The sequence below is a fragment of the Perca flavescens genome, chromosome 5 (assembly GCF_004354835.1).
Source record: "Perca flavescens isolate YP-PL-M2 chromosome 5, PFLA_1.0, whole genome shotgun sequence".
Taxonomy (NCBI): Eukaryota; Metazoa; Chordata; class Actinopteri; order Perciformes; family Percidae; genus Perca; species Perca flavescens.
Window position 1 is genome coordinate 2,760,921 of NC_041335.1, and position 21,963 is coordinate 2,782,883.

The 21,963-nt window shown below is 42.1% G+C and overlaps 1 protein-coding gene across 3 annotated transcripts in view; it reads left to right on the forward strand.

Annotated features, from left to right (window-relative positions):
* The first annotated feature begins 1,797 nt into the window (after positions 1–1,797).
* Positions 1,798–21,963, forward strand: part of zdhhc8b (zDHHC palmitoyltransferase 8b) — a 78,956-nt gene continuing 58,790 nt past the window's right edge. Inside the window, exon 1 of one of the 3 annotated variants that reach the window (XM_028577898.1) lies at positions 1,798–2,223. In XM_028577898.1, coding sequence (XP_028433699.1) covers positions 2,120–2,223 — 104 coding nt within the window. In that variant the 5' untranslated portion in view covers positions 1,798–2,119. Of the gene's footprint in view, positions 2,224–2,339; positions 2,413–2,512; positions 2,564–21,963 lie in introns of those variants that run through there. The other 2 variants (XM_028577900.1, XM_028577899.1) reach the window with 2 other exon arrangements.

The following is a 21,963-nucleotide window of genomic DNA, read 5'->3' on the forward strand; positions in this document are numbered from 1 at the left end:
GAAACAACTAGGCTTTGGTATATGCTCTTCCATTTAACAAATCTCAGACTTCTTGTAACTCTCTCTCACCACCGCCTCTTCTTCTCTCTCACCTTCCATCCTCCCATCACTCGTCTCTTTCTGGATTTGACAATTGAGGAGTTTGATGCGGCAATAAATAAAATGGCTTTGGGAAAATCACCTGGTCAAGATGGCCTTACAACTAACTTTTCTTTCTGGACTGATATAAGAGAATTGCCTTTTGAAGCATTATAAGACTACAAAATAATACATTATTGACTACAATGAAACAAGATATACTTACTTTAATACCAAAACCAAACAAAGATAAAACACCAACTGCTCTGGAGCAGGCTAACTGCAAAGAATACATCTCCATGGTTACTTGGCTGGGTTTAATTCAACCTGCTTTTGTGCAACCGAATCAAGACTAAATTCATCTTGAATATCCCGAGTTAATCCCTTATCCTGGTTTTGTGCAATAGCCCTCCGGAAAAAAGAAGTGCCTTGAACTTGTTGAATTACTTAAAGTTTGTATTGATTAAAGCTCTCCATCCTATTCATTTTTGTTCATTTATAAGTTTATTTCAATGTATCAGAATTTATTGTATTGTGTATATTCTTATTTTTTATTGCTTTATAGGGTTTTCTTATTGTTTTATTTGATTTTTTTGTTATTTCCTATATTTTATGTGTATGCTGCTTAGAATTATTTGTAAAATGAGATATAAAAATGCCTGCTTTGTATTGGAAAGCATTGAATACAAAAAACTGTGGCAGTAACTCAGTCAGTAGGGAGTTGAGTTGGGAACCGGAGGTTGCAGGTGCCAGTTCACTTCCTGGGCACTGCCAAGGTGCTCTTGAGCAAGGCACCGAACCCCCAGCTGCCCCCTCACTCTGACGTGTGTGTGTGTGTGTGTGTGTGTGTGTGTGTGTGTGTGTGTGTGTGATTCAGGCCTGTGTATAATAATAACAACAGAGTGAAAACATTGTAATTTCCCTCGCGGGATTAATAAAGTATAAATTAGTATTATTATTAAAAAAATAAACACCGCAACGATGACGACTTCCGCTCCACACCTCGCGCAATTGTCATAAATCCCAACATGTGCCACTTGAGGGCGCTCTAATCCCTAAATCCACAGCAGTAGTCTACCTACAGCGGAGTAGCCCTGGTTATAAACTCCATTCAACATGTCAGTGGGACCACATCAGCTTCTGAGCCATTGGTTTACAACTTAAAGCCGCACAATTTCATTAGGCCTAACATAAACTGCCCACTGCACTGCCCCTGCTTGTTTGTTGGTGATAGGACTGTGGCTGGCATGGGAAGTCATTTTAGCAACTTAAATAAATGCATTTTTGGTATACAATAACCAAACCGAATGCAAGAGTGGAAGTCGACTATTTGCCAAAGCAACTATGCCTGCCTTGTAGCCTACACGTGCACGCTTGTAGGTTACAAGAAAATAAAGCAACATCAAACTGCAAATGAAGTTTGGTGTTGCTCTATCCGCCAAGAGAGCACCAGGCCTACTGCCTATCCGGACCAGAACTAGGCTATACCTGCACAGCAGCTTCCAAAACACCAAACAGCTTGTCTTCTCACTGCTGTTAGATTCATTTACTGCTACATTGATAGAGTCTGTGAGCATTTTGCGAGAAAAGTAGGCCTATAGGCTAGTTTTTCTTTAAATTCGCAAAAAAATAGGCTATCCTGGGTTTAAAAAAAAAAAGAGAGTGCAGAGCGATCAATGCTTTCTGACGAAATCATTAAATGCGAGCTAATCAACGTTACTGCTCCGATCGTTTTCTTCTGAATACACTTGCAGGGTTTGCACCAGGTTTGCACACAGGCTCCACCTTTTCAAGCGGTTCAGTGACCTCAGCAGTGGGCTGGATTGGAAGGGTGGGATTTCCAGTCGGCTTCGAGTGAGCTGAGCTCTGTGTATTCCTGCCTCTCTATTTTAGGATCTATGCGGCTTCAACGATAGCATAGATCGGACCGGTTGCACCTTTTAATAGCCATAGAAAGGCCTGTACCTTTTGCACGCTGGATCTTTTTTTCTACATGCGACTCCAATCGGAATAAATAATTGAGGAATGTGGAAATTACAGAATGCCCAACAGCGCTGGAAAGAGATTTAAACCCACCAAATACATCCCAGTGTCCACTGCTGCCACACTCCTTGTGGGATCGACCACTTTATTTTTCGTCTTCACGTAAGTTTGCATCGCTTCTTTCGCTTCTCATTCGTTGCATGCCGGCGGGTTTTCCTACACTCTGTGTGTGTGTGTGTGTGTGTGTTTGTGCGCGCGCGTGCGCGAGAGTGTGTGAGTGTGTGTCCAGATTACACAGACATGAGTGGATTTGCAGCTCAAAGTTTGCACGGGTGGATTCAGTCACTTCAGGTAGGCTACAATAAGTGATTTTAGAGTATTTCTGCTATATTTCTATCCCAACGGGGAATCTCGCAGCGGTGTCTTAACACTGCCCTTCCCGTGCAGCCTCAGACACACCATTTCGCCGTAATACCTGCGAGGTAAACTTCCAATAAACCATGTAAGTTTAACAACGCCGTAACCGTGCGGGAGACCACAGTTGAGGCCGCAGTTACTCACTTCCCATTGAAGAAATGCCGCAGGCAGTTGTCGATACAATTAAAATGGTTGCATCGTGTTTAATACATGTTTACTCAGCTGAGATATAGTTCCAGGGTCACACAACCCATCAAGAGGCATCGAATCATTCTAAGCCTGGGGTCCCCAAAGTGGAGTCCTGCAGGAGTCCCCAGCTAGGCTTTATGGCATCTACCACCATGTCTCACCCTATACATAGCCTATACAGCAATTTAGGTTTATACTTTGGAGGGAATGAGGATTATTGGCAACCTCTGACCGAGTCCAAACAGGTCCTTTACCCTCTCAAAAGCAGATATGAATTCACTTCTATGCATTTCTATGTTCGGACAAGCAGGTGATAGTCGGTGGTTCATCCACACACCAGCTGCAATCAGGATGATCACAGTCAGTCACGCAGCCAGCATCATTGTCCCAGACCCCTCCATCTGATGAAAGAGTGAGTTAGTGCTATCAATCTAATATAGAGCCGTCACCATAGAGGGGGAGATAACAGCAGAGAGAGAGTGATGCATCTGGTCTGAATCATCATTCCCACATACAGTACATGCTCCTCTAGTGCCAACCCCCAGGTGAGTGGATTATCAGTGAAATGATCAGCTCACTCTCACATCTGCAAGGAACCCGGGGGTGAGGGGGTGGGGGGGGTTAACATGTGGGAAACCTCTGACCTGGACTGAGGACTATAAGGACATATCTTCCAACCTTTAGCCTAGGCAGAGTTGTGTTGTCTGCCAAAGTTCAAAATTGCTAAATGTAATTACTCGCCCTCCAAGGGCGGAAGGATTTTTACAGTGTTTTAAAGACCTTATGTTGCTGTGGCTAATGGGAACATGTTGGGTGTGTAGATGATGATTCTATCATTTCTAACATATTTTTATTCCAGTTACTGTAATAGCTGTTGTTGATCTAAGGTTGTGTGTGTTTGTACCATTAAATCATGTATTGCTTTTCGACACAGATCCATATAAGATACAAAAGTGTGACACAGAGTGTGTTCTTCACTAATTGTATGAACAAGAAAATGCGGGAAGACACAGAAAATGCTTAAACTGCACCCTGAAAGGTTTAGCACCCTCAGTCTCAGGGCAGTGACCGAGACTGAAGGAAACATATGGTGTTTGCGGGTAGCATCGGTGGGATGGGTTGTAGCTTTAAAAATACCAGCACTCCTTGGTGTAATATCTAGGGCTTTGCATAAACAAATGGCCTGATTTACAAGTCTTGGTGTTGAATCAATGTGTTATGATTTAATAAGAGATCTACATAAGTCATATTGTTCGCAAATAGCAGAAGTCAGAATTATTGCTGAAAAAATATATATAGTATAGCCTATATATTTTAGTTGTTCAGGCTACAAATTAACGTTCATCCCCCCCAGCAGATGGTTCAAGGGTGAGGATTAAGACTTTACTCGGTTACTCCTTCTTTTCCCAGTAAAAGGTCTGGAGGATTGAGTAACGTATAATGGAACCCCCTGGGGAGCAGTGCACATCCAAACTAGGCCATATCTCCTCATTCTTATAGAACACATCATGTTGGACCCAGTCTAGCCTTGTGGCATGGTATCTAAAATGTCTTAACCAGAATAACGTACAACAAGTGCAAAAGTAGGAACATTTTACATTTCTATTTTGGCAACTTTGTTTGGTAGCCACAAGCTTAGATGTGCAGGGGTTAAAGCTAAAGGACTAGTCCCTCATATATACGCTCAAGTACAGCCGAGTGCCGGGGACATAGATCTTTTTTTAATCCTAGGCCGCAGTGTGTTAATGGTCTCACTGTTGCCAGCAGGCCACTTGGTGTCATATGGGCAATGGAGGATGGGACTTGGTGCCAGCACTGACACACACACACACACACACACACTGTCCATAGTGTGTTACTGTGTTTGGCTTACTGACGCCTGACAGTTTGTATTTCCCACCGAGATTGAATTAGAACACATTAGTACAGAATTATTTATATCTGCACACAGCATGACCACGACTCATCACAAAAATACGGATGATAAATTAAGCTTTTAGTTATGGTTTAGCCATCATAATATTATCCCAGCCTTATCTGGGTCTACAGCGAGATTCTATTATACAGTAGCTTGGGCGTCTCGCTGTGTCTCAATTTGTCCCAGCTCTGTATGGCTGCACTGAAGAAGCTTTCTTTTTACCTTTAAGTAATTCCTCAGGATGGCTTCATCACTGCCCTTGACCGTACGTCCAAAGGATGACCTGTTCAGGAAACGGAACTGCCAGGGTGACCATTATCATTTGTTGCTGAGACTAATAGTCCATACTTTGGAGTACGCATGGATAGATGTGTGAAAACTATCAATTGATCATCTGGACAGGACCTCTGTTGAGCACTTTCAGCTGCGTGAAGGTGAATTATGAGAGAGGCAGTGAGTGGTGGAGCCACCAGGCTGAGAGCAGAGCTGCACATGAGAACAGGCCTGTCAGGAATCTAATCTTCAGCTTCCACATCTGTTTCCTCCTTTTCACTGTATATCCATTGAGTCAGACTTCATTCAGATCCTAACAAATGCATTGTTTTGCATTTGTGCTCTGCTCAGAGGTTCTTGTCGAGATTTTTAAAGGTATTTAAATGGTTAAATATATAGCCATTTTACAGGGTTAAGGATATAGAACCTCTGTATATAGTTACCTCATTTACACAGTACAGGAACTTGCTGTTTTCTCTCGCAACTTGTCTCGCAACAAGTTTCGTAGTAAAGCAGAAATGTAGCACCCAGTCCTCTGGTACTCTAACACCTCATTTTGACTCAACTCACTTTTGGTACCAGGTGCTTTTTGCTATTTCGTTTTTTTCACTGTGGATAGTACTCTCTCAGTGTAGGTGGAATTCTCAGCTCATCGCTATAACTGCCATAGCATCATCTTCAACATTCGCTGGATCCTTTCAGTGGCAACCATGTCTGCACTTCGTCAGTTGTACTGTGGTGTGCTTTAAAAAAAACTACTGCGGTTGCTATTGACGGTAGCCTGCCTATTTAAAAATGGCGGGTTTGTGCAGGATTATCTGTGTCGCACTAGTGATGATTCTCTCTGACCAATCAGTGGTCTGCAGTCTTTAAATTCCACCTTCTAGTACCTCGACCGAGGTTGTACTTACAGTACTTACAATACTAGCCACAACTTTTCGAGTTCGGCAGAACCGTGGCATGGAAATGCGGCATAAGAAATAAGGATCAGAGATACTAATGCTAAGAAAATGTGTCTAGGATAAAACACACCCATATTTATTAACTGAAAAGTTAGATATTTACAAGTTGTATGCTTTTAAGCAGCATTAGCCGAATACACCTTATATTGAGCAAAATGTATGTATTCCTGAACATTCAGCATATGGCCAGAGGTGTTGGAAATCACAATTTCTGTGTTCGCCTGCCCCCTCTTCACTCTGCTGTATGTAACTTACTTTTTTTGTGTGTGTCTTATTAATTGAAGGTCTAAAAGCATAATTGAATGTTGGTTCATTGATCCTAATCCGCGTCCTGCTTGTGATTATGTATGCAGAGCTGCTGTCGTCTTTTTGTCAAAGAGTTCTTTAAGGAAGCTTGTAACTATTAATGCCTCCCTCCTGTGTGGCATAAGTGGCTGCGAGCCGCGCCGTGTTTGACTGTAGTTAAATCAACTGTTGGTTTAACCCGGCCTGTTTATGCTCGGTGTGGGAGCCAGACCATCTTGGCTGCCTGTTTTAAATATTGCTCATATAACATTGGGACTGATTTGGGTTTAGTTTGTTTATTTAAATGATGTGATCGAGGATATATTGCCAAGTTTGAGATGTGGCAAGAGCAAAGTGTTTCTCAGAGGGAGGAAATTAGCCATCGACGTGAATATGCTTGTAGCTGTTTCAGTGTCTCTGCTCGAACAAGCATCTATCAAAGCAAGAAACCAGAGAGCCTCAGCCTCCCTGATGTAATACTCATGTACAGCATACTGAGACATAAACAGGACTCTTGTGACATGCTTGCACAACTTTAACCTTGTATTTGAGCTAAACAAAAATATTCCATGTCTTTCACGAGAGCAGGAAATTTTAGCTCCTTAAGGCAACGCTCTAATCAGTATTCATCTTTAGTATTGGCTCACATATTACTAGGGATCCGCCGATACTGGTTTTTCAAGACGGTACCGATTATTATTAGTAGTTAATAAAACCGATAAAAGATATGCATTTACCGTAAAAATGAAATCTTTAAGTCAAAATTAAGATTTTGGAATGTTACAAACTCCAACACAAAACTTTGTTTAAATGCTTTAAACAGTTATTTAATAAATAAGATAGTGTTGTGGTGGGGACATTAAGTCAGACTCCGTGGTGAGAGAAACCAAAGCAGAGGGACAAGCCAAAGTAGCGCACTTATTAATAATTAACTTTATCGGTTCTCAGGCAAATAAAACGCAGATACAGATAATCTGCAAACTGCCAAAAAACGGCCCGATAATCAGCCAGGGCTGATAATCGGTATATCCTTACATATTACTATTCTGTCCTCACACACTGTCACAGCATTAAGTTCCAGCCCCTCAGCTTAGGGTGGATAAGGAGCGATCCTGTCCTCATGTCACACAGAGGATAAGACTTGATTATCTTGACCGGGCCAGAAGTAGCCGATAGACGTACAAGCTCAACGGGGCCAAATTATTCCCTCTGCCTGTTCATAAAATCCATGTGGCGCAGACTCCTGGTTTGTCGAGATAACTGCTGTATTTTTTCCACTAGGGATGAAACCAGTAGCGGCTATGTGCGTTGAGGCTAGCTTTGTCAGATTAGATAACGATGTAATTTGCTCTGTAGGTCCTCTTCCATCAGCACCATGAAGTGAGGGTCTGGAGATTGACAATGGCAGTGCAGGGTTGTGTCACTTTAGCCTTTAGAATGTACTAAAGATGACAGGCAATAACAAAATAGAGAACGGGTGTTGTTTATCTTTGAGCTAATGCAGAAGATCAGGCCACGGTTATAAATTGACTTTTTTTGCTACATTATACTCTTAATGCTTTAGACAGCATATTTTTAGCCCGTGTGCTGATTTATATTTTATTGTCATTCTTATTGTGCTTTATGGTTTACAACAAGGCACGTTTCCAACCTGTAAGATCATTACAGATTGTAGACCAATCCCCTGCTCCTGCAGTTTCATGGCCTTAAAGGATGATTTCAGTTCATTTCAACCTATTTCCCATAATATATGTAACATTTGCACTCTCCACTTTCTTGTAGAGATTTGGTTATATAAGGACTTGATTTTTTTTTATATGAATAATTTCAAACGCTTGTCTCTGAGTCTGAACGAAAGTAAACACAGAAAAAGGCCACCTGGAACGGCCTTTATTGTTAACCGCATAGGGATCTACTGTACATTCGGGTCAACTTACACATCACTTTGTTTACATGTGTGAGGCTGTGGATAGCTTTCCATTTAGCGTGTGTTCGTGCTAGAGAAGTAGTGGATAATTAGTCCCATATAGCCACCACAACCACATTTATGGTGAAATCCACCTGGCTGAAAGAAACTGAGAATTTCCTTTTTTTTAAAGCTGATACAGCAGCTACATGGTGTAGCAGTCAAAAAACCCTGTTCCACCACGGCTAAGTCAAAGTGATTTGACTTAATTCAGTGTTAAAGAGTCAGTCCCTATGTTATGTCCCACCCCCCGCACAAGCAAATTCCTTTGAAGTTTATTTGATACCATCATGCAACACCAATCTGAGTTACTTTCTATTTAAATCCATCAGCTCTGTGTTGATTTCCATTTGTAATGTAGAACATTACTACTCAGACACCAAACTTTAGTTATGGTGCATACTGGTGGAGACCAGTGAGTCGGAGTGGTGTTCAGGGGCCTCGGGAGTCCTTGAGAGAATTCCAGGGAGTCTCTTAGTGAGAAAGAGTTCAGTGTAACAGAATTGATTTGATTTCTCCCAGTTAGTGTACTCCTATGTATATAACTTTTTTTGTATAAGCTCATAGCACTACAGTACCTAATTATAGCTATACATAGCCACTAGACGTAGATTTGAAATGTACTGAAAGTCGAATATCCAAAATCAAAGTCTCTTTTCAAACCGTGGAGACCGCAAGAGAACTGTTAACTCTAGCGTGAGCTTGACATGTCTGAATCTGAACTCCATCGCTCATATATATTTTTTTAGCTGCGGACAGTTTGACAGTGATGTGATCAAATGTCTTCATCTAATAAGGATGAGTGTCTTTCTGATGGGACTTCTGAATGGGACTTTGGGTTTGGAGCAAACCATTACAAAACTGCTAATACATCACACACACATACACACACACACACACACACACACACACACACACACACACACACACACACACACACACACACACACACACACACACACACACACACACACACACACACACACACACACACTAGTCTTGTCCTCCCTGGCAGGGAACTGCCATATATCTGTCGAGCAAAGGTATGTCCAGCTGTTGTGTCTCCTCAGAGTAAAGCTGTAGAGTAGTGGTTCTCATTGGGGTCAGGAGTCCAGCAAAGGTCCTTTTTTAAAGAGTCCAGGAGACAAATAAAGTTGTTAATTTCATTTGCTATCTCCATAATAGAATAACTTCTGTGGTGACATATTGTGTACATAGACCATCATCACCTCTCCTCTCCCAACCCGCAGTACACAACAGCAGTGTACAAAAGGCACATTTATACTGACGAGAAAAGTAATCCTGAACCGCCACCTCGTCTTTTAGAGCGTTCATAGAGCTGACTGCCTCTGTCGGTATTGATGAGTGAAAGAGGCCCAGAGAAGAAAAAAAAAGGCCAGATCTTCTAATCTCATTCCATCCCAGCCCTCCTGTCACTGCTTGACAACTAGGTTAAGATAATGCTGACAGATCCTCTTCCCTGGCTCTCCACCATGCATCCTAGAGCAGGGCAACTGCCTGCTCTGCATGCAACACAAACACAAACGGGTGCCAACTTTAAATTACATTAAGCTTCAGGATCCACTGTAATTTTTAACAAAATCAACATTGCCGTCACCTACTTTACAAGATGATCACAGTTATTACATTGTAAAGTTCCATTTTAATGATCATGTACTAAAGAGCAACAGTTTCCACTGTTCTTGTACTTTTTTTCTTTTTTACAAAAAACATAAGTACTGTTTCAGTGCTGTTACTAAAACAAATGCATTGCATAATTTTTCACACCATACAATGTGTTCCCTGTTTTGTGGAAGGATTTGAATAGTTGTAACAGAATGCTAATTTCCAGTAAAAAGCCATCCGCATAAGACCATATGTCTTCAACAGGGTGCGATCATTGTTTGCAGATTAGCATGATTTATCATAAATGAATAAAAGCATAGACATCCTAATCTGCAACAGCAGGTGATAAATATTCTTGTCTATGTTCTTAACATGATTTTCAAGCACATGTTGAGTTTTAATAGAAATCTGTGCTTTCTAAAATTAGCCCGCCCTCTTTCTTCCAAGCTCTGAACGTGTTTGTTTTGCTTGTGCACTCTTTTGTAGTAGGATTTAATATGCCCTTGAAGAACGGGAAGACATTTCTTAAATGTGTCAGAATGTGACATCTTTCCTCTGGATCAATAGAGTTGGATGAATATTTAGATTAATTTTGTTTCCCACTGCAGTTTGTGACTTTGTTCTTTTCTCTCTGTCTATTTAAAGTCCTTTTGGTTTCTCTGAAGCACTGGCTTTTTTTGGAGCTCTGGTTCTTGCCAAAAAAGTAAATTGTGCCTTGTGATGCCATAGTTGAGCCAAATGGATCCATGTGGATTCAGTGCACAGCAGTGTGTAGGCGGAAAGTGCAGCGAGGTGCTCTCAGATTTTGCTGTACTCCACCAGCCGAATAAGCCGAGGACGCCTGGAAAGTCTCCTCTTGGGGAACATGTGGGATTAATTTAGACCTCCAGCCTCTCCCTCCAAGGATGGCTCCACCCTGCTTCCCATCATGTTGTTTTGCCAGGGAGACCATGACTGTTAATAAGTAGAAGCAGAGCTCTATGTCTTAACACCCTCGGTCAGAGTGGCTTTCTGAGAGATCAAGGAGTCCGTTGCAAGTTGAGGCTCCCAGTGTTAACAAGAGTGAAGCAGTGTCCATCTGTGGGACACAGAGGAAGACAGACAGATCAGACTCTGTGATTACAAGGGCAGGTCTTCCGCATCTTTGCCACTTTTTGAAGTAAGTGGCTTTAGAAGTCTGTGGAGATGAGTGGGTACAGCAAACAAAGCCACTTCTCATTCATCTGTGTAGTAGAGTTCAACCATTGAGCTACTGTAGACCAACCCGGATATCGACATTTTCGACTTAAAGCCACTGTGTAGAATTTTTATGTGATTATAGCCTCTTTCAAAAATATTTTGATCACTGTTGGTTTGGTAGGAAAATGTAAAATTTGAATACATTTGTAGGAAAGCGAGTGAAAAACAGCGCTGTCTGTGTGGTGTGTTGACTGATGTCAGCCGAAATGTCTTTATAGCAGCTACAGTTGATATTTGTATAATGACAATTTAAAAACAATGTGACAATGTGAAAGACGTTGTTCGTTGTGGTAAACCTACAGAGATTGATCATCTGACCCCTTATTTCCACCAACTGCTGAACGGCTGCGGATCGGCTCTGCTGCTCCGCCGTCCTTCAGTGGTCTCGATTTGTTGCAGAACGGCTGCGGCCACGACTGACAGCTGAAGTCACGAGGACCCACGAGATCTCGCGATTTCATGCATGATCGCGCGTAAGAGATCTATAAACAGAACCACAAAACCAAACCACTGGACTTCAGGCCTGTCTCTGCCCATGATGACCTTTTCAAGGTGTAGTGCAGGGAAATATGATCCGCCGTGAGCACGGTGTATTTTATTTTGGAAATTAAACGGATGTTTTATTTTGTTTCTGTGCTCAACTTCCTGTCCCGCACAATCTGCCGTGTGCTGAATTGTTGCGGAGCTCTCTGGCATCTGGCAAAAATAGAAGCTCTGCGTATCTACTGCGGAGGGCTGCGGATCACCTGAGCTGGGACGGAGTCGGAATGCAGCCGCTCCGCAGTCAGTGGAAAAAAGTTGGTGGAAATTGAGGGTGAATCTTCAGCTCCCCTCAGCTTTACGGAGCTTGTTCAGCTGTCTGGCCTAAAACGTTGCTGTTTTGGTTCATTCAGCGCTGTTTTTGTACCACAGCAGGCAGCTGTTTTCATAAAAAAATCTCCTCTCCAAAAACCTACTGTATGCTACCTACCATATAGTAGCTAAATAGCCAAATATTTTCCTCAGGAGTTGGCAGACCAAAAACAGAGCTAATAGGAGAGTAAATATTGGACTTAGAAACATGACTCAAAATGAATGCCAATGTTGCTCCGTGTTTGGATGTGTCACTTAATGCATGTCAAAGTTAAAAAAACAACAACCTAATTTTATGTTATTATATATATTCGGATTCACATAACACTCCAAGCTAATATTGTTCCGATTTATCCATCTGATGTGTTTGTGTGAGATGAGGTGACATTCTATTAATATAACTGGTCGCTCTCGTCTTTGAAGCCCGCGGATCCAGGGGGCTCCAGCCAGGCTTGCCTCTGTTACACTTTCACACAGTCCCTTTGTAGTTCACTGTAGAGGCAACCTTATCCCGTCATGTATGTCACATGCTATTATTTCACACAACGCTAGACAGTTATGAATTGGCATCAGTTTTATATTTATATTTATTGTATAGTGTTACCTGCCAAATGTCATGTACTTATAGATAGAAATGTCCTTAATAAGCATTGTCATGCCCTGGCTCAAGGGTATGACAAAATGTGGAGAACACACACGTTTGCTCAATAAAATCAAATTTATTTAAATAAACAAAGGTAAACATGCTATCAGTTTATCAGTAATGTGTGTAGTGTATGGATGTGTGTAGGTGTAGCAATTTTAGAACGCAAAAGTAACTCAACCCAAAGTCCAAACAAACCGAGCAACCTTGAGGAGACAGGAAGAGTGACTGCCCAGGCACTCCTATTTATGGACATGTGAGCAATCAGTTCATCCAGGTGTCAATCATCAGTCCTTATTAGCCAATCCCCAGATCCCAGCAACCAAAGGGACTTAATAGGTCTTGAGGCCTAGGAGCCATCACAGATTATACATGCAGGTCTTAGCACAAGCGCCTATAAGAATACATTTACGTATTTTGCTGTGGCATTCCGGGAATTGTGTTTTTTTTAATAGCTTTAAAAAACAGTCAAAACCTGTTTTATACATTTAGTGGTTCGTCATGTTGTGCATTAGCTGCTGTTTGACTTCCACCCAAGCCGTTTCAGCTTTCACCTAATCGTCCACTCTCATATCTGAAATTATAATGGAGCTCCTCTGGTGCCAAAACACATGAAAAGGCAAATACATCCCCATGACTATTGTTTGCTCTTGTTGTTTGTTGGTCTATTAAACCCTGCCAGTATGCTAAGCTACAGCCAGAATGCAGGGACAGAAAGTAAAACCCAGTGAGGCTTCACCATGTACCAGTTTGGCGGAGGGCCTCTGTACTCCAACCAGTTACTAGGGCTGGGTATCGTTCAAAAATTATCAATACCAATAACGATACCAATACTGTGACTTCGATACCAGTTCCTAAACGAACGACTTTTTGTCGATACCAATTTTATAAAACAAAAAGAAATTACATTACACATTACCGCACAAATCTTATAATTTATTTTTCAGCTCCTACTACGTGAGCCCTGTCTCTGTGCGTAACGTCGAGTTTTTCCTGCCTGCCTTTACGATGTGTAACGTTAGACAGACAATCAGAAACATTATTAGATCTTGGTAGAGGCATGCTGCATGCTTGTTGGCTCACTGACGCCGATGAAATTTAGTCCTTATGTATTGAAATTGGGTATTGAATGCGAGGCATTTTTCGATACTTTAGAGGCAATTCGGTCGGGGCCTACAAAGTATTGACTTCGGTACCCAGCCCTACCAGTTACTGTGTCATCCTTTTACCAAATGTCTGTTTAAAAGAATGGCAACATGCTTGACAGCGAGGATATTTTAGAATGAGGTTTAATTGGACAGTGGACAGGCCCTCAGGCCAGACCATTCTCTGTGGATTCCACTTCCATTTATTATAGTGTCCAAGTGTCATATGGAGAGAAATCTCTGCGACAGTTTGAATCTTGAAGCTAGTTTTGAAAGGTCAGAGTGTGGACTTAATTGGAGGTTTCAGGTTACAGTTTCAATACTTGAAGCGACTTTAATTTTAGTCCCAAGGATTGTTTTATTTATCTATTGCTGCAAACCGGTAAAAGACCCAATTATGCAGCTTTACTATTTTTTTATTACACAATTTAACAGACAATATAAAAAAATGTGTAGCGAATTAATACCCTTGATGGCGGGGGAGGAAGTTCTTGACCACATCCTTGACCGAGGCAGTACTCGGAACCTTCTGCCGGAGAGAGCATCACAGCCAGCTCTATACTGGATTTTCTCAGCTACACTATTTTCTTTCGCCCAAAATTCTCCAGAAAAACCTGTAATTTTTGTGAGTGTTATCCATGTCCAGCTGTTGAAGTCATAGTTACTCTATCCTTAACTGAAAAACCAGGACAGGAAGCAGACAATTCTTTACTTCTCACTCATACTTCTGTGGAGACAGTGATGCACAGAAACTACAGTAACTCACATAATTGAACAAAGCTGTTCCCTGGCTCTATGAATGTTAGGTACATAGCACTTTTTCACATTTTAATGTGATATGGGTCACTCAAGCAGTTTAATTGGGTGGTCTGGATGTTTTTGTTAGGCACTGTGCAGTGTGGTTCTGCAGCTCTCAATATGCTTTGGCTTCATCCTGCCTTATCTCTTCCAGCGTGAGGATGTTTTTTGTTTTGCCTCTTGTCTCTGGGGGAAAAGACCTCACAGTTGTAACCTAACCCAGCATTACTTCCAAGGCCAGGGAGCACATCATTAACTAACAACGTTACATTTAGTTTGTGGGGTTACAGGAAAGGCTACATCTTAAAAAATCCTGGAGCGCCTTGGTAGCCGTATAGATACAGCACATGCCATATAACGCTCAATGTAGTTTTAAACCCCAACGTCGACTTCAAGGCAGCGTTGCGACCGTCGACTTCAAGGCACCTAACCCTAACCCTAACCATTGCCTAATCCTAGTGCCTTCCAGGCAATGCTGCCTGGAAGATGATGTTGGGGGCTTAAAACACCAAACACCCCATATAACCGCAACATCGCAAGTTCGATTCCGTCCTTCCAGCCTTTGTTGCATGTCATACCCCCCCCTCCTCCCCATTTTTACACTGCCCTCTATCATCAAATATGCAAAAAAAACAATATTAATAATAGAAATACCCAAAAATGTCCTGTTCACGACTATCACATCAGTGTTTAGGCTAACGTTTATTATTATTATTATTGGATTTTGGGAAGTTTACGCTCCAACAACCCCAGCAAACGTTACTATATAGCAAAAATACGTTAAAGGTGCCCTGCCATACAAAACCGTTTTATATGTTAGGTCCATATGTGTTTGTGTTATGTGGTGAATGTGAAAATGAACTGCTACCTCCTCTGTCAGCTCTAGCCACTTAAAAGAAATAAGCAGAGAAATCAGGTAAATCACAAAAGCTGGTCAGTCTGACATCATATTGCCTGAGCTCATTACTATTTATTAGCTCGCCCAGTTGGGCTGGGTAAAGGATTCTGACAGCCAGGCTCTCATTGACTAGCTGTCAGCCAATCAGATTCAAACAGCTTAGCTTGTTGAGTCTTCCTGTAGGCTTTCTATATCACGCTAGAATTGCTTGAAAGAAGGTAACCAAGGCATTTTTTCCACAAAAGTTTTTACAGAGTCCATGGTAGAACTTCAGACATTAACACAAAGTAATGAAATACGTGTGGCAGGGCACCTTTAAAAGTGAAAACTAAACTGAGCAGCCAAACAGAATTTTACCATGTCATATTTATAATACTAGCACTACAGCTCTACACAGCAATACAAGAACCATGCTAAAGCTGGAGACAGTGTTTTCAACTAACTCCTGAAGCTAACGTTAGCTTTATTAGCTAGCTAACTAGAGCTGATAAAATCTCTGGCTAGAACTGAGAAACTTGCTCTTGGCTGCCTCTGTATGAAATCAAGGTGGTCAGCCCTATGTTCCCACATTTCTAAGATTTTTTTTTTTCACTTTTAGAGTTACATTCCATCTGTAGTCCATTGCTACTGGATAATAGGTTGGGTGTAATTGGCTACCAGATTGGGAGAAAGGGGGATCAAATCTGATGCAAATTTATTAAAAAGGAAATGTGGGAACATGGGGCCTAATTTTGGAAAGAAATCTTAGAACTATGGTAACATAGGGCCTAATTTTTTAAAAATCTTAGAAATGTGGGAACATAGGGCTGTGGGCCTATTGTGTGGTCTGGATGTAAGGCCATGTGGTTGAGCAGCCTCAAGTGCTTTAAGTCCTCGATAACTAACTTAAAGTCCCAGGTAAGGAGCTTCTTCCTGCCTTATCTCTTCCAGGCTGAGGATGTTTTGTTTGTTTTGCCTCATGTCTCGGGGCAATTGACATCTTGAGAGATGAGCTGGAACCTAGAGCTTTGACCTTTTTGGTAAAACAGTCCATGTAAGCTCAGACCTCACACACTGACTATTAGTACACCGGTAAAATTGGGCTCTGGCTGAAGTGCAAAATATCAACAGACCTGAAGCTAAATGAGTGATGAACTACATCAGAGCCCTTGGGTGTCAGTGCTTAGAGCACCGTGTTTTCACGGCCACACCACAGTGCCACTCCAAATTTGGATCTTAGTCGGAGTCTTAATCCGACCACAAGGCGTTGATCTTATTCAGTGACCTGGCTTCATTCAGTCACTTCAGCAGGCTAAAACCATTTGATCAGAACTGACACGAACAGCAGACTTTGTTGTTCTCAAAGTCTGTTGCTCAGCACCCCGCCCTCATCACTGCTGCCGCCATGTGCATTCTCAGCAGTGTGAATAATTGCTAAAGTCCTGATTAAACTGCTGTGGAACTATTAGCCACCCTGCCAAATCCAGCTGATCCCTCAATTGTTTTAATAGTATTCTTGTTGACAAGAAGGCCACCCTGCTTACAAGAGCAGAGGGCCGATCCCCTGACCCCTACTGCCGCTAAGATTTTATTCCCAGGATATGTTTTCTCAAAGTCACTTGAAATATGTCTCCAAATAGCAGAGGTGACTTAAAAAAGCCACGTTTAGACAGATTTGTGGTTGGGGAACAAGTTGCAAGTACTCAGGGTGCCATCCTTTCCAACTGTGTGTTATGTGATTGACCAGACCACAACAAGTGGGGCCATGTTGAAGTTCCAGTAAAATATTTACTTAGCTCAGTATCTCAAGACCGCTCCCTTCTCTCTCTCTGTATCTATGACACAAACTCTACTTCAGTTTCACTTTGCCCACAGAAGTTTAATAATGCAGCGGTTATAATGTACCTCTTTGCATTATCCCCATGAGCATGCTGGCTTTAAGCATCACTGAACATCAGGAAGGTTAACCTGTGAATATCAGTTAGTTTGTTTAATTGATCTTTATACTCTCTGCCCCCCCTCTTAATTTATTTTACATTCTGATCCTGCACATCTCCCTATGCCATGTTTTTTTTTTTGAAGATGTCGTTCGTAGTGTCAGTTCACATTTTTCTCCCAGCTATATTCACTTCTCTGGAAGTTTTAGTCTGCCATGCTCTAAATGAAGAGCAAGAGACTGCAGGTAGGTTGGCTTTACAGTGATAAGTGCTGCCTGGCACGATATATCTTGCTCCGTGTTTATGAAATCATCCACAGTTGCAGCGCTTATCTGCGACAGGCCCCGGCGTTCTCGTTCCTTAACATACTGTTGCCGGCACTAATGCGCTGGGTACCGCAAATTGAGAAGTTCCCCCTGAGAATGTGTGCAGAATGCTATTAGTGAGTCTTGGATCTTCCCTGGAGACCTCTGTCACATTTTATTTTTCCAGGAGAATTTCTGGTTATCGGATGTATTTCTCGAAACACTCAAAACTAGTATAATTTAATTTACGTTTTTTATTTACTCAAGCATCACAGTATTGCCACACACTTTTTTTCCCTTCATATTCTTCAAATCACAGTATCCCTGAAGATTTTCATAAGCAAAAGAGAAATGTGTTGCTTTAACATGATGAATCTCAAAGTAATGTCTGTGCACTAAATAAGATGAATTAACTGAATAATTGTGCAGTTCACAGTCAGACTTGCCACAGGAAGTAAACCGTGCAATTTGTTTTTTGGCCTTGGTGACTGACGGATGTAATTATTGTTCGGGGAGACTTCAGGAGTCCATCTGCAGGAACTGCTGGAGAAATGACCATACAGGGAGCCACAACTCCCATCAACAACCTTGTGATTGATTTGATGGAAAGCCCAAATGAATGGTTTCCCGAAGATGGAGGAGGCAGAGGAGGTGGAGCAGGACTCTCAAAGAAACTGCTGAGCAGTCCGAAACTACACCTGGCTCTGGAAAGCACTAACAACCGAAACAATTGTTCAGGATAGTGCAAAGTGGCAGCAGTACAGCTGTCTCTCTCAACCCCCTGAGCTAAGCCCTAAAGGAGCCAATATACGCAAATGTAGCTCACGTGTCAAGGTTCAGCCTGAGCCCTTGAAACACGTCGGCTCAGCTCTGGCAGTGATGGGCAAGTAGTTAGTATTGTTGTGTCTGTAGTGGCTGAGAAAGGTCAATCCCTCAGCGGGGGGTGGGGAGGTGGGGGGTGACAGGGATTGTGACGACAGATTCCCGTGGAGCCTGCTTTCATGTGGCATGTGGTTGAGGTGTGGTGGCAGCTGGAATAGGAGAGCCCCGGCTAAAGAGGAGAAAACTGAAAAAGAACATCATGCCTCCGTGCATCAGCCTCCTGCTTCTACTGTAGATTCCCACAAAATGATATTTTTAGACCATCACTAATATAAATCACAGCATCTGTCTGATAATTTCAGGAGCCTGTCATGATGTTAGTCACGTTGACAAATTTGCCTGTCGATGCTGTCTGCAGTTTAGCCTGGTCCTACCAGACTCTGGTACACTAGCCTGGTCCTGCCAGACTCTGGTACATTAGCCTGGTCCTACCAGACTCTGGTACACTAGCCTGATCCTACCAAACTCTGGTACACTAGCCTGGTCCTACCAGACTCTGGTACACTAGCCTGGTCCTACCAAACTCTAGTACACTAGCCTGCTCCTACCAGACTCTGGTACATTAGCCTGGTCCTACCAGACTCTGGTACACTAGCCTGATCCTACCAAACTCTGGTACACTAGCCTGGTCCTACCAGACTCTGGTACACTAGCCTGATCCTACCAAACTCTGGTACACTAGCCTGGTCCTACCAGACTCTGGTACACTAGCTTGGTCCTACCAGATTCTGGTACATTAGCCTGGTCCTACCAGACTCTGGTACACTAGCCTGGTCCTACCAGCCTCTGGTTCATTAGCCTGATCCTACCAAACTCTGGTACATTTCATTTGTACAGAGAGTCTGGCCACTCTCCATTGACAAGTGTTAACTTCCTTGTTGAAGTTTAAAACTATTGGATCTGCCCAGAGCCACTCTGGATCTGCCGTAACCAATCGCTAACGTCTGGTTGTGACGTATGTCATGTGCAACAAGAGGAGAGGCTGTCAAGGCTTATATTTAGCATTAGCATCGCTAGCGTTAGCCTTAGCCAACTCCTTCACCACTAACGGAGCGAGCTGGAAAATCAAACTTTCCCCGAACCCTGTGGGGGAGGAGGGCCACAACATCATGGCCACCAACACAACTCAGCAAAGATTCTTGTCTTGCTCGGGCTTTAACTTCTGGATATTCGGCAGCGTTGCCACAACGGACCGAATGGCTTTCTCCGCCGCAACTCTAGCACACGGCCTCAACGTCATTGTTCTCAGCCACTCCCTCTGTTTGCTAATTGGATCGGCAAAAATTTGGCTGGAGAAAACCCAATAATATACCGCGATCCCAGACGGAGTACTGGAGGGAAATGAAAATGAGCGTAACTACGTAAGAGGGCGGAGCCAGGCTAGTCTGCAGTCTGTAAAATGTTATATGTATAATTTGTTATGGTAACAAACAAACAGATACTTTTCACATGGGAGAAAAATGCAGTCCATATAGTGTACTTTAAGATATCTTTGAAAATGTACCAAAATGAGCACTGATGTCCTATTTAAGCTTTTTGAAAGGTATAGCAACCAAATCTTGGTAGAAACAGCTACTTTTACATGTCAGAAGTGAAATACATTTATCTGAATATTAACATGAACAGAACAAAATTCCCTACTGGTACATTACATTTTGGTAGGGTTTTTGATTTAGCTAAATTGTATTAATTATGTGTAAGTGTAACCATTTTCATGCTAGAGAATGTCAATCATTCAGAGCTCTCACATAATTTCTTGGCAGAGAGGAAAAGCTTTTGAAATTACATTTCCACCGCACAACAGCCATGCTCTGTTAAATGAAATGACAAAATACCATCATATTCATACACATTTCTACTGTACCGTAGCAAAACAGCATTGACATTAGAGTCAATTCAGATGGATAGCATAATAGTGTAGCATTGACATACTACATAGTATATGAAATCATATATACTGTACCACATCAATCATATCTGATGAGGCTTTCAGTGACTGGACAATAACCAATTTCCAACAAGGTACTGATATCAGCACTAATGATAATGTGACACGGATACAGTGCCTTGCAAAAGTGTTAACCCCCCCTGCTAAATCAGTTATTTCATTAGCTGATAATTTCTGAGCTATCTACTGAACAACAACGTCAGCTAACGTTTGTCGACACTATTAACACTATGATGGAACTAAACCTGACACTTTATAAGTCACTGTGATAACGACGAGTTATATATATATATATATATATATATATATATATATATATATATATATATATATATATATATATATATATATATGATACAACGTTCTAACATTCAGCAATTTTAGTTGCTTATGTTTCAATTTGGGTTCTAATCTGCACCATGAAATGACCAACTTCTTCTCTGGGGACTACCAACAATAAACTTCCCAACCGTCTCCTGATCTCCCTCTGACCGATCAGATAGAGACTCAGCCAAAGGTGGGGGACTGGCACAACCTCCTCCGTTTGGCCAACACTACGTTTCTGTTGACCCTTTCCTTGACGGGGTTACAGGTGCGTAGCATTGGCGACAGCCACACAGGATATTAAACCTGTTTCAAGCCCTTTGAACTTGTAATAGTTTGTCCTCTGTCACTAACAAGTTCGCAAACTCTAACTTGAAGCACTAAAATAGATTTTTCTTTTTTAAAACCCATGTTGGCTGATTTTAATATAATATTTAGGGGGCCTGAGATGAAATGTAGGGGGGGGGGGGCTTGAGCCCCCCTAAAAAGGGTCTAAAATTGCCCATGGAGAGTAACATTAGCTTAGCCTGCAGCGCACCATGTGAATCAGACGACTTGAAGCCAAATGGCGGCACAGAGGCAGGTCTGTGCTGCTAATAGACTCTCTGGGTCACACTCCGGGTGCCGTCCTCCCATGAGCCTCCTGGCTTGGCATGACCTCGCACCTCGTATACACATGCAGTACATTTACCATGACAAAAACACATGGTGCTGTGTAAAATACTTTGATGCTTTAGAAATTAAAGGTCTTATCAGACTTTTTTTCTTTTCTTTTTTTTTGTTCCCCTGTGAACTTTTAAGTGCTGTTTTTTTTTTTTTTTTTTTGAACTATAATTGGCGAGGACATTAAGCATGGCTGCAGGAAAAGTGCTATGTACTGTGACCCTCCGCACTTCCATGCATTTCATTAGTATGATCAATGTGTTATCACTTCTCCATGGCTCGCAGGGGCTAAATGTAATGTGACTTAGCCTGTGGGTTAGCAGGAGCAGCCAGACATGTGATCCTGTCTGCCTCTGAAGCTAAGTTGTGTTTGCAGACATGTGGCTCTCCCCCAAGAGGAAGACTGCCGGTGCTGCCGACACATTTTTCATGCCCTGTCGAGGTGATGCCTTGTGGTGCACTTAATGAAGCACAGGCAGAATGAGTAGGGGTATTGATCTTCCCTCTAATGAGTTATGCATAAAGCAGGAGCTAATTGCATTTTGATATATTCTAAACCTATACAATGGACAACCTTCATGAAGGCAGAGTGGTACAGCTGAATCTTATTTTTTTTTTTTACTCTGGGTGCATGTCAGTAGCATACACACTTA